The 20,490-nt window shown below is 36.2% G+C and overlaps 1 protein-coding gene across 1 annotated transcript in view; it reads right to left on the reverse strand.

Moving 5' to 3' along the window:
* shisa8b (shisa family member 8b) overlaps positions 1-17,966 on the reverse strand; it is a 52,158-nt gene extending 34,192 nt beyond the window's left edge. Inside the window, exon 1 of the mRNA XM_056470023.1 lies at positions 17,407-17,966. Within this exon, the coding sequence (XP_056325998.1) occupies positions 17,407-17,966 (560 nt within the window). The remainder of the gene's footprint in view (positions 1-17,406) is intronic.
* Positions 17,967-20,490: the final 2,524 nt, after the last annotated feature.

Raw genomic sequence — 20,490 nt, forward strand, 5'->3', positions numbered from 1 at the left:
TCAACTCAAACTAGATGGCAAACATCATCTGTTTGTCCTGGATCTCTCGAGGGAGCACTTCTCTAGTGGTTATTGGGCTGGACAATCTTGAACAGCTGGCATCCACTCCCAGTATAATGATATGGGCGCCTGAGCTTTTTTTGTCTTTTGGCAAGATTACTTAGACTCAGAAACAGTATAAATGGAAATGACCAAACATGGCTTGTGAATGTGTGTCATTGAATCTCAATATGGCAGCTGTTGGCAGGCGCGTTGTAAGTGGGGGTAAAGGGGATAGAGTGCATAGGGCTGGAGGCTTAGAGGGGCCCATAATGTGATCTTTCCCGAATGCAATTTCTGCAATTTTCTGAGTGGGCTCAGAGCAGAAACCTGTACAGGGCTCAGTATTTCTAGCTTGGCCACTGGCTGTAGGTATAGAAGTCCTGTCTTTTAGAATCACACATTTACCTGGTATTAAAATGCATTTTTGACAGTCCGATCACAAGTAGACAACATTAAAAATATGTGCAAAGGGGGCCTAAAATGGTTTGAGCATGTCCACACTTGACCACTACTACCACTACCACTACTACCACTACTACTACTACTACTACTACTACTACTAATAATAATAATAATAATAATAATAATGAACAAAATTAATAATCATTTTTAAATGATTATTTGCATGTATATTAATAAAGTTAACTTGTTAATAAAACAAACACTATTGAAGCAATCTTGACTAACAGTTTTGGAAATTTTGGCTTGTTCAATTCAAATCCAAATAATAATATAATTATTAATATTAATAATAACTTATTTTGAAGGGTCTTTGGTTTGCTTGCCTGTTAATACACCTTATTATTTTTCTTACATTATAGCCCTACTTGCTCCCAGGGCAGTTTATATCGAAGTTGGTATTTAGCTGCACCACGTTGGTGTAACATCTAATTTTTATGTGGTGGGTCGTTAGCCCAATGCTCAACCCCCAACCTGGAGGACCAGGACATACACAAATACACTACGGACAATTTAGCTTACCCAATTTGGCGGATGTATTTGGACTTGTGTGGCAACTGGAGAACCTGGAGGAAACCCATGCGAACACGGGAAGAACATGCAAACTCCACACAGAAATGCCAACTGACCCAGTTGGGGCTTGAACCAGTAACCTTCTTGCTGTGAGGCGACAGTGCTACCCACTGTGCCACCGTGCCACCCACAGACTCTCTTATCAATTGAATATGATTGTTTATTCCAGCTGTTTGTTTACTAGCCAGTGCTAGTGCATTTTCTTGTCATAATGATAACAATTTCAAATCTTTATCTAGTTGTTTTCAGTCATGTCGACATGATTGTCCTCATTGAGGTTGACTTCGTAGATGTGTCATGCTTATTCTCTGACAGCTGAAGTCATTGACTCCAGCTTTGCTAGAAGTCCTGCTGGGTGAACACTCTTTTTCCCTCAGTGCGTACAGACTCAATCATGACTCCTGCTTTCATGATGTCTCATTCTCTAGTTGTGGAGAGCGACAGATATTTACTTCACCCAAAACACACACTGGAACATTTAGGAAAAAAATAGAGGCCTGTGTCTAGGAGAGAGTATATGAGATCTGATAACAAGGGCATGCTGGGATGAGTCTTTCCTGAGGGGCTCAGATATACAGTGTTCTGGTAGCCAGGCATCCTGGGTCAGAAACAATTCCATCTGACATGATTGTTCAATCACAGTAGGGCCAATTTGTATCCTCTTTTGTCTCTCTTCATCACCACATAGTTTTCCTTTATTCTCAAAGCTATATGGTGCATTTATTTCTTACAAACTGCCTCAGGATTTGATTAGTTAGTAATCGGCTAACACATGTCCACAAGTGTGGGGATGACACCAAGCTTCTTCTACAACCCCAAATCAGAAGTTGGGACAGCATGGAAAATGCAGTATGGAAAATGCAAATAAAAAAAGAAAGTAGGGATTTCTAATTATACTTTGACTTTTTATTGCAGACAATACAACAAACATTATTCAAGAGTTCCTCGTGATTTTTTTTAATTCAAAATAAACATGTACTCCAATTTTAGTTACATTTAAAAAAAAAAAAAGTTGGGACTGAAGCAAATTATGGCTAGTAATCATGTACGAATCTGGAGGAATTTCAGTGTGTAAAGGACAAGGGTGCAAGCCCAAGCTGAACAACCGTGATCTCTAATCCCTCAGGCAGCACTGCACCAAGAATCACCATTCATCTATGTGCAATCATAGATCACCAGATAGGCTCAGGACTACTTTGGCAAACCTTTATCAAGTACCACTATACATAGTTACATCCACCAATGCCAATTAAAACTGTACTGTGCCAAAAGGAATGTTAACATGTTAACAGTGTCCAGTAGCAATGTCGACTTCTCTGGGCTCAGAGGCATCTGGGATGGGCCATCACACAGTGGAAACGTTCTGTGGTCAGATTATTCAATATTTCAGGTATTATTTTGGGAGAAATGGATGCCATGTGCTCTAGACCAAAGAAGAAAAGGATCATCTAGACTGTTACCAGCAACAAGTCCAAAAGCCATGGTCTGTCATTGTATGAGAGTTGTGTCAGTGTTCTTGGCAAAGGTAACTTGCACTTCTGTAATGGCACCATTAATGCTGAAAAGTACATAGAGATTTTGGAGCACAGTATGCTGCGTTCTTTTCAAGGGACACCCATGCATATTTCGATGCAAAACCACATTCTGCACACATTACAAAGTTCTGGCTGTGGTGGAAGAGCATACAGGTACTGGCCTGTCTGCAGTCCCGACTTGTCTGCAGTAGAGAATGTGTGAGAAATTTCAAAGCGCAAAATGTGACAATGAAGACCCCGTACTGTTGCCCACCCTGAAGGTTTGTTTGTAGGAAGAATGGGACAAAATTACACCTGAAACACTTCATCACTTGGTGTCTTTAGTCCTTAAACATCTTTTTTGAAAAGGAATGTCAACTTTACAAAGTGGTAAATGCTTTACTGTAACTTTTTTAAAAATGTGTTACAAGAATCAAAATTGAAATACATGTTTATTTTCAAAACACATCAAAACAAACAATAAAAAATCACGAGGAACACATTAAATGTTGTTTGTTGTATTGTCTGCAATAAAACAAGTCAAAGTAAATTTGGAAACTTTTTTTATTTGCGTCTTCCAAATTCTTTTTCTGATTTGGGGTTGTATATATTAGTATGTTTCTTTTCTTATGGGAAAAGTAATTTGATATGAGCAAATGATTTTTTGTATGACTTTCTCATCACCATATGCTTTTGGTTGTGATTTTGTCTATGTAAGGATATGATGTGTAGATATTAGTACTTCAAAACACTGGTGTATTAACACGATAAATGTATGAAATACAGTAGTTTATCATCGAAATTAGAAATATATTTTTAACTAAAATTCTGGCAATTTGTGACCACACCTGCCCCTTTTTTACCATATATTATGAGATTTATTTTTTAAAACTTTTTTCAGTATACATATGAAACGCATTTGAAATACATGAGTTGCGCAGTGTGGGAGCAGTGATCACATTTTAATTAGCCATACACTCATGTTGTTTTTCATCTCTTTTTAGGTAATTCTCCAATGAGATTGAAAGAGGGCGGGGCAAATGCCACTATGAGCCACTGTCACAAAATTTCTTTTAATTAAAACAAAGTTGTACAATGACATAAACAAGCATACATTCAAGTCCAAAAACGTCTATGCAAAATCAGTTACTAATGAATGTAAATTTTGATAAATTATTACATACAAGAGACTTCGCGTACAGTAAGTATGATGTATGCACAGCTCGGACAAGCACTTAAATTGTTTTTCCACAAGGTGTCAACCATAGTTTCATGGAAAAAAAAAGAAACTGAAGAGACAAAACAAGAACAACAACATTCTTCTTAATACTACAACATAAAACCAGCATTCACAGTGCTTGTGTAAGGAGAATTTAAATAGTTTAAACCAGTACAATGAGATTCTTATCACTCATAACTTTTCATAACATTTGGTGACAGAGTGACGTCTAAAGTCTGTTTGAAGGGCACATATTGTATATAGGTATAGTGTGTCCACAGTCATATTGGAGTCAGATAAACACAATAAGTCTTTTTTTTTAAATTTCCTGATGTTTAAATAGGATCGGGCGTCACAGTGGCGCAATGGGTTGCACGATCGCCTCACAGCAAGAAGGTCGTTGGTTCGAGTCCCGGCTGGGTCAGTGGGCATCTCTGCGTGGAGTTTGCATGTTCTCCCCGTATTTGCATGGGTTTCCTCCGGGTGCTCCGGTTTCCCCTACATTCCAAAGAATTAAATAAGCTAAATTGGCCGTCTATGATTGTAAATTTGGAATGAGTATGTATGGATGTTTCCCAGTGTTGGGTTGCAGCTGGAAGGGCATCTGCTGCGTAAAACATATGCTGGATAAGTTGGCGGTTCATTCCGCTTTGAATGAATGAATAAAATTGGATCCAAATCCCAGTGACTTTGAGGCCCACCGCAACGTGACATAGGAGTGCGGTTTACCCCACCCATCAAATTGATTCATGTCCGATTCACACAGGGCTTTAGCGTTAACGTTTGACGGAGAGCATGTCTGAAGTTGGGGCTGATACGATCGTCATAGCAGCGTCAGCGAATAAAGTACGTCCGCTATCGGCTACTGTCTGAGCTGGGGTATTTGCATAAAGCGATCTAAATGGCTGATGCTTCCATCGATGCTTAAAAGGTTGAAAATTTCTCAACTTCTGCAGCCAGCAACGCCACTGAAGCAGTGCCCACGGACCCACATTTCAGTTCGGCAACGCTTGACATCACCCATTCAAAGTAAATGGGAAGTGTTGACTCTAAAGCCCTTTGTGAATAGGGCATAAGAGATGCCATGTCTCCATAATAACATGTATACACATCCCCACAGAATTTTTTTTCCAAAGAAACTGGAATTAAAACATATGTTACAAGTCTCTGTGATTAGCTGCACCTCAAGAATTAATTTTATGTTTAAAATGTTTATAAAACAAAGAATGTTTGTAATAAATACAGTAAAATTGCTATGTAATTCTTAATCGATATAATCACCACGGCCACATGGTGTCAGTAAATGTGCATGTGTGTGTATTTGTGTGTGTGTATACTGCAAACTGCATTTGTGTGAGAAACTGCATTTGTTCGTTTCAGAAAGGCTTGAATACACTCCACCGCAAATACATAAAATAAACTTACTTTAGCTTCATCCGTGTCTGCCTCTATCACTGACTGTTACTGTTACTGTTTGACTTTATTAATCCCCAAAGGGACATTCACGTCAAGGCAGAGCTCTCCAAACTTAAAATAAATAAGTTACATATATATAAAAACAATAATAAAATTACATTTCATACGGCACACCTTAGTTCCAAAAACATCGAGTTTCACTTGTCCATATCTAATATCTTATTTATGCTGTTTATGCTGTTTATCTGACGTAACGCATGAAAAACGAACACACACGGTGCGCTGGAGAAACAGCTCATTTAGATTTAAAGCCTAAAAACAGCTACACTGTACTCAAGAAACCAAAATGGGCAGATTCTACATTATATAATAAATAATCTGATGGGTGTTTTGAGCTGAAACTTTACAGACACATTCTGGAGACAGCAATGTCTTACATCTTATAGGTGCCCTTTAAAACAATCATCATCGTGCAATTTGTGTAACTTAAGCATTAAACTTTTATTTGTTATTTCACTGTAGATGTCACAATGGGAGTCTAATGAGGTTCACTAATTAAATAAAGATCTAATAGCTATAGACCTAACACAAATTACAGGACCATGTCGTTTTGAGTCATATGTATAATTATGTAAGGTTGTCTCATTTAATTGTAATAATCATTACATAATTTATTGCAGCAATATAACCAGTTGGAACGCAGTCATCCCAATGAGAGCCTGTAAAGGCCGCACTGTCACATTTACTCTGTGCGTTCGTGTTTTATGTGGAAGGATTCTGGATCTTTGGGTCTGTGTTGAGCAATTTTATCAGTAATTATTCGTAGGCTGCCACGTCTAATTATAATGCAGGAGGAACATCTTCGCCTCGCTTAATGCTGTGTAGAACTGAATTACTCTTTTAATGTGTAACCAGCAGATAACTAATTAGTCTAATTCACATCGTGTCATCCCACTAGCTTCTCATGCCATTTACTGAATGTTTTATGGGAAATTATTTACACAATATTAGTATGATACTTGCACTTGAAGTATATTATTTGCAGCAAATGGTAAAACATTTTTTCTTTCTTTTTCAGACAACTTTCTAAGTTTAAAAAATTTTATGTATCACAACTTTGACCTGGCTATTTTGAGTCCTGGCTGTTTTCTCAAAATAAGAACTGCAATTTTTTTCTTGCAGTTGCAAGTTCATATGCTAACTCCATTTACATTTTTAATGAAAGCTACTGTGAAAAACAACGTTAATCATTTTTCATGATGTACAAACTTTTTTTTTGCAGTTCTAAGAAAAATACCACGATTGCAAGAAATGCATTTATTAAGATATACACTTAAAAGCTCTCAATTTTTACATTTGTATTTTTCTCAGAATTTTGAGTAATTCTGACTGAGTTTTATGTCTAGCAATTTTCTTAGCAACAAGATTAAATTTGAAAAGTATTGGCGGCATGGTGGCTCAGTGGTTAGCACTGTTTCCTCACAGCAAGAAGGTCGCTGGTTCGAGCCCCAGCTGGGTCATTGGCATTTCTGTGTGGAATTTGCATGTTCTCCCTGTGTTCGCTTGGGTTTCCTCCAGGTGCTCCGGTTTCCCCCACAAAAGACATGCTCTATAGGTGAATTGGGTAAATAGTTTGTAGTGTATGTGTAAATGCCATGGTCCTCCAGGTTGGGGGTTGAGCGTTGGGCTAACGTCTCACCTCGTAAAAATTAGATGTTACGAAACACCAACATTGCTAACTATCAACATCGATATAAACAGCCCTGGGAGTAAGTAAGTTAGTATTAAAGTATTAAAAATAGTCAAACGTAAATAAGTACAACGATCAATATAAATAAATGTACAAATACAATATAACCAATACAATATAACAATACTGTATAAAGTATTAAAAGTGACAAAAGCACTTAACAACATTAAAAGTAAAATTAAAATGGCAAAATGTGTCATTGTTTGGTATTCTCATTTGTAGTAATAATAACAAACTATTATTGTAAATATTAAACTTATTATTGTTATTATTACTATTATTAGGGATGGGTGGTTTCACAGTATAAGGTTTATTTCATGGTAACACTATCGTTCACAATATAGTTTTTTTTTAATAAAGGTAGTTATTGCAGAAAATTTACAAAAGGGCTTTATATAATAATTAAGCTTGAAAATTTAAGAAAATAAATTACTTGATCTTATTTGATAATTTTGTATTAACAGGAAAAAAAAAACTTAAATATGTAAACACTTTAAGGAAATATCCAGTAGTTTTTTTTTTCTTCAAAAATACTAAAATATAAACAATTACAATTGCTGTGTAAATATTCAAACTAACTGCTCACTAATGTAAAGGATAAACTATAAAGCAATTGGCAACATGTTACACATGAGTTGGCCACACCCACTTATTTACATTTTGCCGTATACAGAGAATAAATATTCTTTTACACTACACTTTACACCATATATACCGCCCAGCCCTAACTCATGACTTTTATTGTTAAGCATTTATACTTGTTACACAGTAGTTGGTTCCATCCTGCTGCTCACCCTTTTGTCATCCGCTCTATCTCTTTTTCCTCGCAATTTTAATGAAGTAGTCTTAGTTTGTCTTGTATATTTTCGTGTCCCACACAACTATAGATCACATAGAACACACATGACCCGACCCTTCTCTACACTGTTAGACTTTGCTGCAATTTTACAGTTATTTACTGCAAAAATGGCCAGTAAAATACCACATACTTTCTTACAGTTCACTACTGTAAAATACACTGCATTGTGGGTCATTTTTAAACTTTTACAGTAACTTACTGCATATTAGGAATTTGCGGTTTTCTACTGTAATCAAAGTAATCAAGTACTGCTAGTGTAGTTGAGGACAAAAATAAAATAGTTCATGAAAAAAATATATTCATTAACACAAAATCACAAAATGTATTAAAAAGAGATTGATGAAGAAAAATTACTTTTGTCAAATGAATATAATAACAATAAACAACAACACTGTTAAACATGATCTTGTCACTTGTTTGGTATTTATTAAATTCAATAGTAAATACTAAAAATAAAGGTTTTGTACTGCTAGTGTAATATGTAAACAATTTACAGTAAAAGTACTGTAAAAATTGTCATACTCAAATTATTTTACCATAAAAAGAAGTTTTGGTAATGTTATTTTGCTGTAAAATGAAATTGCGGTAGGGCCATGCTACTCTAAAACACATTTACAGGTAAGTTACTGTAAAAAGGCAGTGGCGGTAACTTGCTGGCAACATTGCTGCCAGTAAGTTATTGCAAAAATACAATAGAATGTCTAACAGTGTAGTTTCGCCCCTTCTAATGAGAAATATGATCTGTTATTTATTACAAGAGCCCAAATAAATTTGCATTATTAGATGTTGTAGTCAAGTACAGAATCTTACACAAATCAAATGGCAACTCCAGGGCCAGAGAAAGTCCAAAGAGAATAGTAGTAGTGTAGTTTTATCTGTTAGCCTCAGAGGACCAGGAGGGCCTTGAGTCCCGCTGATGGGGGACCAGGAGGACGCAAATGTCAGCGCACACCCACTAAGACTCAACCATGCGGGAGAGACGTCTCAAGAATCACAAAGACACACACATCACCATACAAACACACACACGTCAACACACAAACACACCATGCACAGTCATGAGCAGCCACTTCTCATTCACATCAAATCAGTTCAGACAGTTCAGAGCCACAGGAAAGACGCAGGTTATAATCTGACAAACACGCTCAGAAATTTGGAGAAGAAGATGGGGAGCTTTCCTTCTTACTCGTCTTTCTCTGTTTACCTGTTTCAGAAAGTAAACATTCATTTACTTGCAATAACACTATACTGAATTGTTTTTATGTCCATGTCTGTATTTCTTTAGGCTTCTATAGCAAGGATATCAAAGACAGGGCCAGTGATCATCAAATTGATCATGAAAATGTTTATATTTTGATATATAAAATATGTGAAATATGTACTTTATTATATTATGAGATTTTTTTATTCAGGTTTTTTGTAGTTAACTGAAACCATGAAGCTAAAATTATTTTTAGATTATTTTTACAATTATTTTTAAAAAGATTACTTCAATAATCTTTTTTTATCTTACAATTTATTTTTTTATTATTGGCAAGAAGACTTAAATAAAAATGAAACCATATCAAGCTATTTAAATAAAACTAATAAATGACAAAAATAATTAAATATCTAATAGTCATTCATTCATTTTCCTTTAGCTTAGTCCCTTTATTTACCAGGGGTCACCACAGCGGAATGAACCGCCAATTTATCTAGCATATGTTTTACACAGCGCATGCTCTTCCAGCAGCAACCCAGCACTGGGAAACACCCATACACTCTCATTCTCACACATACGCTTTGGGCCGATTTAGTTTATTTAATTCACCTATAGCCCATGTCTTTGGACTGTGGGGCCAACTAAACCAGCCAGGACTCGAACCTGCGACCTTCTTGCTGTGAGTTACCACTGTGTTGCCCCTAAATATCTAATAATGAAAACAAATTCAAAATGTATTTTATCAGATGCCTAAATGTATTTGTAGATACATAAATGTATTGAAACTTCAGTAGTTACTTAAGATACTTAAGTGTATCAGTGTAAAACAATGATTTATGATCATTTTAAAAACATTTTTACATTCAAATCAGTACAATCACTTTTGATGATTTCATTATAAAGAATCATTCATGGAACAAGTCAACTCTACACAACAATATAAAAGAAATATAAGTTTACTTCTTACTTTTACAGCATTTTTTTTTCAAAATGTCATTTTTTCCACAACCTCCAGAATCCCCAAAGGATTTTTTAAATTGAACTGAACATGACAGTGGGTGATAAATGGGAAAACACGTTAGGGTTTTGATAATGTATTTTCCACAGGAATGAGAATATGATATTTGATTGACAGAAGGTTGAGTGAATAATGACAGGATTGTCAGTTTTGACCTGTAAAAAGTGTGTTGATTTTAATGTCAATTGTGCTTTCTGACAGTATTTGCAAACTTTATTCAATAATTCTCTTCAATTATCACTAAAACAATTTTTGAGGGGGTTAATTATATTCACATGTCTGTGGCTCCTTCTAAACCAGAAGGTCTGATGTTGTCTGAAAATTTGAAAAATCTCAGCCCCTCCGGATGCCAATATGCTGGAAATCTCTGCCCAGCATGCTGATTCTTTGCTTTAACTCTGGATGGGACATTGTATATGGCACACAATCTTGCCTTTGGCCTCTGCATGCTGTTAAAGATGTGATCTGAATCATGGATTTCAGTATCACTGCTGGATTCCACAGTGCGTTATGTCTCACATTATCATGATGACTCACATTATATGTGTTTTCAGTCTATACTGTTTCAGCATTTCATGCCCTAGAAATATAAGTCCTGTGCTTATATGAGAATACTTCCAGCAAAGTGTGCATGAATTGCATAAGTTTAGCCTGATCGATAAAACACGCTCTACTTTTCAATGTTTGACTGGGGTTAGAGCTTTTAATACACTAGCCCATTTAGAAATATGTAACATGTGCAAATATGTAAATATATGCAAATTACAAATATGACATACAAGTTCTTATTTAGATTTTACATATATAAAAAACTGTATATGTCATGTATGCAACACATTTCAAAATATTTAGGAAATGGCACTTTCATATTTCTTTCAACCATTGGAATTTTAAATATGTACATATATGTTCAAATATATCAGCTAAAATTATATACGTTTATACAGTATACTGTATGTTCATATATGGTCATGGACTGAGACCAGAACTGTGAGTATGAATGACAGTTTATTGTGAGAAGATGTAGAGTAGACAGGTAAATATGGCAACAGGTAAAGTCTTTATCTTGTAGGTGGATTGAATGAACCGGAGACTGATGGTATTCAATGGACACACAGGAGATCGGTAGACACACAATCAAGAGGGAAACCACACTAGAAGGAGAGATGCAGACACTGTAGATAAACTGGACCAGGTAAGGTAAGCATGACAGATAGCTAATAGGAATCACTGACCGTATGAGTTTGGCCTTCTCAAGTGCGATGAGATCGGATGCTAAGTGAAGCAGAGGGCAGAGTTTTATGGGGCTGGAGTGATGACAGGGGATGGCATGCAGGTGCAGGAGTGATTAGTACTCAGGTGATGGAGATCGTGCTGATTGGGGTGACTGCGAGCAGTGCGATATGTGACTGGGAGTGGGGAGAGCGTGGCCTGGCTGTGACAATAACATTATAGCTTATATACTTACAGTGAAAATTCCAATTTCAGTGGTGGAAAAATATATATAAGTGATTATTTTTTATCTTTTTTGTAGAATTCAAGTCAAGACAGATTTTATAAATCTAAAATGTCATATATGTCATTTGCATATATTGACATTAATCATATTTTTGTGTGGGAATTTTATAACTCAAATATTATTACATAATATAATATATTTTTTTCGTAAAGGGTCTGCAAAGGTTAACAGATCAAAGTGCACAACTAATAAAGTTATTTTCTCTTGCCCTTGAACAACTATTTTGACCTTCAATCACTGTAATTGGTTTGTGTTGTTGACATTATCATTATCAAAATCATTTCATATATTAATAAAAAATGAAGATATTTAAAAATATTTCAACTTTTACATACAGCGCCACTCATCAATGTCAGTTCCAAAGCAGTGGACCAATCAGAAGAACTCAGAGGTTCTCTTTACAGTAGCAAGTTGGCATGACAACTGTTTAATAGCAACATAGGAGAGGAGGTGCTTTTGAAAAACTATTCCTGAGCGCTGCACCTTACATTCGTTTTTAAATGCAAAGACAGAGTCTGTGTTAATAGCCTTGGCAACTAACATCTCATAATGTACCACAAAAGTAAAAACTAACCACTAAGTAGCTTTCTATCAGGTTTTAATTCCGGTAGTGTTTCAGGTGGATCAACTACTTATTTTTGATTTTTAATCATTGGACTTGGGCTAAAACTGCTAAAGCTGCAAAAGAATCAGATATGGTTTTCTTTATTCTCTGAAGTGGTGGAACAATCACAACTGGGCCACCTGACCAATCAGAGCAGAGTAGATTTAAGCAAAAAGTAAAATGCATTTATTTAAGTTTGGATAGATGTACACCTATAGGAGACCAACAGAACAATTTAAAATAGCACAACGGGCACTTTGGCTGAAAATGTTTAGGAGCACAGTTCAATGTACATTCAACATCTGTGCAAATGTTTGCTGTGCTTTGAATGGTGTGAATTGAAATTTATAAATAAGATGTCTAGAGCTGCGAAGAGCAGAAGTAGCTTAAAAAAAAGTTAATCTGTGGAGAAGTTTAATCTTAAAGCAGAGTGTTAATCTCAGGAGAACTCTTAATCTTGTAAGAAGAGTTAATCTGGTGAGCTGTGTTCAGCGTGTGGGAAATGCTCTTGGAGAGGTGTTAACCTCCGAGAAGTGCTAATCTTTGGATGAAAATGTTGTTTTCTGAATGTGTTCATCTCAATAGGACTGTTTACATTACTGGGTCATTTCATGTCTGAAATGGGGTTACTGCAGAACACTGAGAGAATTATAAATTCTTCGTATTTTGTTTTATTGCTTGTGACAGGTAATTTGATATTCATAAAGGGATTTTGAATATTTAGAACGATGAGAACAAATGGTTGGATTTGACATTCTGAGAGAAGAGACCGGGAAGAGAATTGGGGTTTGAGACATAGAAATATTGGATTGGGTTAGCTTTTTTTGATGCATTGATGCTATTAATATTAAAATAACCTGAGAACAACATTCTGCACATTTTATTTAACTCTTTTTATGTTTTTATGCTTCTTGTACCAGTGATGGTTAAATGAGCAGGATCAGCATACATACAGCATTCATGGCTTTAGTTGGCTGGATGCTGCACTCGATTTTTGGTCTTTCTCTTTATGTGATAAAGATGTTAGGCTGGTTGTTGACTTTCATTTTATGAATAACTAAGGAGCACAGTTTCAGCTAAAAATATAATTAAATGCTGTATGGAAGAAAATTTCCCAACAACATGAATTGAGTGAGTAAATAAAAACAATTCTAGAGTGAATTAACTCTTTAAATTGTTTTAACATTTTAAAATGAATAAGTATTAAATGTGGTGGTTCATTCTGCTGTGGCAACCCCTGAAAATAAGGGACTGAGCCGAAGGAAATAAATGAATGAATGAATGAATAAATGTACCAAATTGAATACATTTTTAAAGGTGCATTATAAAGTCGAATAATAATGGTGCAGTACATGGAAATGGCCATAACTTGAGCCTCAAATGTTATTGTTATGTATTCTTGTGTAATTTCCACAAGCGTAAACCCTGGTGCAAAAGAGGCCAATCAGAACACAATACAGACTGTTGCATATGCATGTACTTTAGGTTATGTTTTACATTTTCCAGACCTCACGAGCAGCCGTGTCATCAGGACATCGGCAGTCAAAACACTGACTGATATGTTGCATTATGTTTTCAATATATCAAAGTTTATATTAAACTCACCATGTATTTGGAACTCTTATTTTGAAAATGGGAGATGCAGCAAGGGCAGCTGCACCAGTTTGTTTTCTATGCATTACTAAGCAACGACTCAACAAGTCACCACTTTAGAGCTCATCAGAAGGCAAAATGCGGGATATACAGATTATTAATTTATTCAAAGCCAGTCAGAAAAGGCATAGGGTATGTTTAATTGAATCTTTTTACAATTATGTATATTTAATTGACTTCATTGAATGCCTCCCACTCTTATTGACCACCACCCACTGACCATCGACAGCTTTACTGTGGAGAGAGTCAGCAGCACTAAATTTTACAGAGGATCTCACCAGAACCACCAACACCATGTCTCTTTTTAAGAAGGCACAACAAAGCCTACACTTTCTCCACTGGCTAAAAAAAGGGCAAATCTAAAAAAAAAAATCATTGGTGCCCCTCTCCTCTACATTCAAGACATTTTCCTTTCACAATGCTCCAGCAAAGCTAGCGGTATTGTGAAAGACTCCACAAATCCCTTCCACACTCTATTCTAGCTGCTGCCACCAGGAAGAAGGTTTCAGAATATTAGAGCCTGCTTGGCTAGACTACTCACCAGTTTCTTTTCACTAATCGTTACAGCCCTCAATCAACTCAAATTATCGTACCCCCCTCTGAAATATTATCCACAATCCCAGCTCCCAAAAACCAAGACCCTGTTTCCTCCCCACCACACCACAGGAAAACCTCAAAACATTATGCATTTCTGAGTGTTTCTCACACAGGTGAGTGGGCTTCACAAACCACCTGTAGAAAACACAGGTCTCTGACACATTATCTGACACTTACACCAGTTTTGCACATTTGCACCAGACACTTTCTTACAATCACTCCATATCGCTATAAAAGCATTGTGTAATTTTGAGTTTGCTTCACACAGGTGAGTGGGCTTGACAAATCACCTGTAGAAACACTCTCTCTCCATATGCCAGTCTCCATTTATTTAAACTCCACCATAGAGTGACTCAATGAGAAAAACAATGTTTACTTGTGAAAGTACCACAGATCTAATTATGAAAAACAAATTGTTTTCATCAACAATACCACGCTTGCACAATATCTTGTGCAGTATTGTTAAAGAGGTGGTTCAATATGATATCATATTTTAAACTTTAGCTCATGTGTAATGTAGCTGTGTGAACATAAACAACATCTCTGAATGTAATACGCTCAAAGTTCAATGCAAAGGGAGACATTGGCTTTTACAGAGTTAGCTTAGCAAAGCCTACAGCGAACGAACTTTAGGGACTACAAAAAAATTACAAGGGATCACAAAGGTTTCTGGTTACACGCATTTACCATGTACATATACCAAAATATACTCTAAATATAAAAAAATATACTCTACATATAGAAAAGGAGCATGGCCAGAGGTGCTGTAATGTTATAGCAGAGAAAGCTAAGTTGCCGTCCAAATGAGACAAAGAGTGAAGTGCTTACAGTTTGATTTTAATTATGTTCCAGAGAATTATTTAAAAAATATATAGCTAGCATTTGACAAAGGACAGCTTCCAAAATCTCTACCAGGTTAGTGCTGTATTTGGCTAAAAACTCCTCAAAGGAACAGCTCCAACAAGCAGAGGTTATGGATTGTAGCAAGGATGTAAACAATGGGAAATGCTGTTTGGTACAGCTAACATTTTAGCTACATCATATTTATCAGTTAAATTGCTGGAAACACCCACAATCTTCAGTACATTGGTCCTGCACACATGCGTTTCTCATGTTATGTGCATCTAGAGACTGTTCACACCCGATTCTCTCTTAAAGGAGCCACACCCTATTTTCACTTGTAACAGACACTAGTCAGATTTTATTTTAGAGAGCAGGCATGATGTTCATCATTTTCATTTTCTGTCTGATTAAGGCTCAAACAGATACTGCTAACAGCTACTCTGATTGACAATATTTACACAGCAGAACCAAAGCGCATTGTTGTGGAGGCGTGACGCTCTACTGGTGATGTGGAGCCGATCCACGAATCACAGCACATTATGTTAGCTGACCAATCAGAGCCTTTTGAGGCTGGGTCTGTCGAAGAAACTAGGAAATATGACATTCGTTTTCATGGTAGCTGAGTAGATGTATGTAATCAAAGTAAGATTTATAAAAAAAAATAGCATGTTTTTTTTTTTTTACAAATAAAGCATGAGCGCACATTGCCTTGCATCTTATTAACACAACCAAGCCTTAAAATTACACTCTGGACCACCCCTTTGAAGTCCCCAAGAACCGAAAGCTGTGATCGTTATTTTTTTCGTATAGTGACACAGTTCCTAGAGAAACGAAATATTAAATGAGAAAGCAGAAAGCAAACAATTTTTCTTAATGACATGCACAGATGAATTGTTCACCACAAAACTGGCAATGTGACCTAAAAAAATCTTATGGTTTTGATTACTTTGGGACTTTAAATAACTATCATGTTTATTGGGATATTTACAGGATATGATTGTAATTTGAGGCAACAATGTAGACTGCTGAGTATTGTGTTTAACATATGTTTAAGCATCATGTCTTGTAAATAAATTCCTACTGCAATTTTTCTATAGTGAAATAATAGCAGTACATACAATAATAGCAATCTCTGTCTGTTTCATTTGTTGAGTTTAATTAGAATTTAGACACTCCCAACTAACAATATGAATATATTTTACATGTATACAAAAAAAGGGCAGCAGGGTGGCGCATTAAGTAGCACAATCGCCTCACAGCAAGAAGGTCAGTGGTTCGAGCCCCAGCTGTGTCAGTTGAATTTCTGTGTGGAGTTTTCATGTTCTCCCCGTGTTTGCGTGGGTTTCCTCCGGGTGCTCCGGTTTCCCCCACAAGTCCAAAAACATGTGGTATAGGTGAATTGGGTGAGCTAAAATTGGCCGTAGTGTATGTGTGTGAATAAGTGTGTATAGATGTTTCCCAGTGATGGGTTGCAGCTGGAAGGGCATCCGCTGCATAAAACATATGCTGGATAAGTTGGCGGTTCATTCCGCTGTGGCGACCCCAGATTAATAAAAGGACTAAGCCAAAAAGAAAATGAATGAATAAATGTATACAAAAAAGCAATTATATTTATTTCAATAGAAATTACATTAATGTTGGTTTTGGTTCATTTATCACTAGATTTTAACCACATTTCATAAACACTAGAATTAGTATTTTAAATGTATAGATAGTACTTGGGGGTTGAAAAAAAACACTCTAAAACAGGCGTGGGCAAACTTGGTCCAGCAGAGGTGTGCTTCGACACTAACCAAACAAACCTGAGCATGCTAATCAGTGTGTTCAAGATCTCTAGAAATAGGCAGGTGTGTTTGATAATGGTTGAAGCTAAACTCTGCAGGACACCGGCCATCCAGGGCCGAGTTTGCTCATCCCTGCTCTAAAATAAAATAAATAAATCTGAATAAGTAATTTGTCAGTTATATTGAAATATGAATATCTATATCTCCAATAAACTAGCAGATGATTTTGCAAACTAGCATAATACAAGATGAAGGCATCAGCTAACACAACATCAAAAAGTTACTGTAGTTTATACACTTGTATTGAGTTAAAATCAGCATGCTACAATTTGTAACAGAGCTCATTTCCACTCACCTGGAGTTACTGAGGTCATTCTGACCTCCACGGCTCTTCTCCAAACCCAGTTTGGTGAAGATGCCCACCAGGACCATGATGGCCACCACACCACAGATGATGTACACAATCATATGAGTTCGATCCCGCTCGTGGTCTGGCTGCACCTCAGTGTTGGTGGCCACAGGTTTTCCAGTATTTGCCCAAATTGGAGTATCATAGTTGGAGCAGGAGGTCTGATCCAGTCGCTGTTGACGAAACTGGCAGCAGAACCGGTAAAAACAGGTCCCACAACAGTACAAGAAGATACCAGCGTTACAATTAAAAGGAGGGTCCCATTGGCCCATGACATCATAGTAACCACGGCAGCGGGTGCCAGTGGACGGGATGGTGTCCTCCTCCACCTCTCCAGGTGTGGTCAAAGTTGGAGGTCCGTCTGATGTCACAGAGATCATCAAAGGGTCTACAGTATGATTGGCTGTTTGGATGTCCATGTCAGTTGAAGTCTCGTCCTGTGCTTTCGCAGCTCGTCCCAGAACGGCAGTGAGGAGAAGATGTAGTAAAAAGTAATTTCCAGCCATGCTTCAAATAAAAAAAACTCTCCAATTATTTAACTTATTTTGAGAGTAAAAAAGCATAAATGTTAAAAGAAAAACAATTGAAAACAGCTCGGCTAAATAATTTAGGTATTTAAAAAAACGAAACATTCAATAAAAAAAAAATTGAATGCCTTCTAAACTGAATAATTCTACTTATCTAAGTCTTTATCTATTTAAAAAAAATGCAGTGGATGCTAAAATAATAAGTACTTATTTAATAAGTAATTTAAAAATGGCAAAGAAAAATAATTACTAAAAAATGTTGTAATTGTTTAATTATAACGAAATTACCTTTGTTCTTTGAGACAAAAAAATCTTCATTTGTTTTCATACTCTGGTCCTGTCCAGAAATGCATGTTATTTTGTTTTCCCCATGTAGTTCAAAACTTGTTCTTTGTGCTCTCCAGTAGTAAAACTTTCTTCCTCTTCACCTCTGTAAACAACCAGTCATAGTAATTTGCCATAAAAATTCCTTCCTAAAGAATGAATGAACCCACAGACAGGTGTTTTAATCCACTGCGATCCACTCAGAGTGCTGCCTCTGAGCCTTGTGAAGGGCAACAGTTCAGAATTCAAATTAAAACTCCTCCCTTCTGTTCTCAGCACATCAGAGAAAGAGAGAGAGAGAGTGAGCGAGAGCGAAAGGGGGGCATATTTTCTATCCAGCTACTGGTTATAGTGTAAAAGGGGAGGAGGTATTACACTACTGGAGGGCTTTTTCACAGACTTATGTGTCTGTTTGCATGTACACTCACCAGCCGTTTTATTAGATATGCCATGTTAGTAGGATTGGACCCAATTTGTCAAAAAAAAAAACATTGCATAGTCTGATGGTGATGGAAACATTCCAAAGAGCTGAATTAAAGCTGTTACAGTGTTTATGTCAATAAAATGTCTCTAAACCATCCGAGATTTTCAATAAAAATTGAGACTCATCAGACAAGGCAAAATTATTTACAGACTTATATTGTCTAATTGTAGCCTGTGTGCTGCTTTAAAGTGTTCAAAGAAAAAACACATGCATGTTATTAACTACTCACCCTCATGTTATTCCCATCCCTTGAGATTTTTGATGATCTTCGTAACATAAATTAAGATATTTTAAATGAAATCTGAGAGCTCCCTCATCCTTTATAGACAGCAACAGTCCAGAGAAGTTGAGAGTGCAGAAAAGGACCAAAAACACTGTCAGAATATTCCATATGACTTCAGGTTCAACCGTAATCATACGAAGCTCCAACAACACTTTTGTGTGGCAAAAAATATGTAAAAATGACTGTTCAATTACATCTTTTCTTCTTTCAGGGTGTTCGTCAGGGTAGCACTTACTACAACAAAGCATTCTCACTACAAAAACTGATGCCTACTGGATATTTAGTCTTTTTCAGATTGTTCTCTGTAGATGTGGTTGTGTGTAAAAATCCCAGCAGATCAAGTTTCTGAAATACTTGAGTTAAATTATGCCAAGTGTAAAGTATTTTAAACATCCTTTCTCCACCACTCTGGTGCTTGATTTTTAATTTTAGCAGATCAATCAGGTCAATCTGTATGTGTATAGTTATTATCCGTATATACTATCAGTTGGTCTAATTTTAACATTAATAATACCATTCACTTGAATATGGTGTGGTGTTTTCACTACCAAAACTATCAAATTTAGTTTTGATCCATGATACAACCTTTAAATGAATACTTCACCCAAACAAGATCATTACCTGTTAATTTGCTCAACTTCAGGTGATTCAAGATTTTTTTCAGCACTTTTTTCTTCTTTAATGATTTACTGAAGAACAGAAATCTTTTATATCTTGCATGGCCTGAGGGTGAGTAAATTAACTGTAAATGCTACTTTTTGGATGAGCTATCCCTTTAATGTCATCCATAATTCTTTATTTGACACCGTTTCACATGACAGTGAAGACTGGTTATTGGCGTGTGAAAATTCAGCCTTGACATCACAAGAAAATGTTAGAAGATAGAATAGAAAATATATTTTAATAAATGTTTTTAAAAAATGAAGTTGCACTGGTGAATTTACAAGACTTTTTGCAAAAGCATTAAAGAATGACTGATCCCAAGAAGTTTTAGTTTGCTTCTGAGTAGCTATTTGTTTACCCACAACCAGTCTAATAGTAATGGGATTGACGACACAATCGGACTGAAAAATCTTTAAGTAAACACTTTAATTAATCCAATTAGGCTTTATACAAATTAGGGAACAGTTGTAGATCTTTTCTAATACGATTGCGGAGAAATGTAAACACTTGATCAAAGTGAAAACCAAACTGGAAGGTCCTGTTCATGTATAAATGATGCAATAACGGTGTAATAACATTTTGGTGGAATGTCATATTATTCAAAAATTCTGTGAAGTGCAGCAGAACAATGACCCAACAGCCTGTTTTGGCCACTGGAATATGCCACTTTTACTGCTTGAAACTTTGTGTGCTTGATGTGGTCTTCTAATTAGGACACAAAATAGTTCAATAATAAATATATCTGCTGT

Source organism: Danio aesculapii, chromosome 12 (genome assembly GCF_903798145.1).
Source record: "Danio aesculapii chromosome 12, fDanAes4.1, whole genome shotgun sequence".
Classification (NCBI taxonomy): Eukaryota; Metazoa; Chordata; class Actinopteri; order Cypriniformes; family Danionidae; genus Danio; species Danio aesculapii.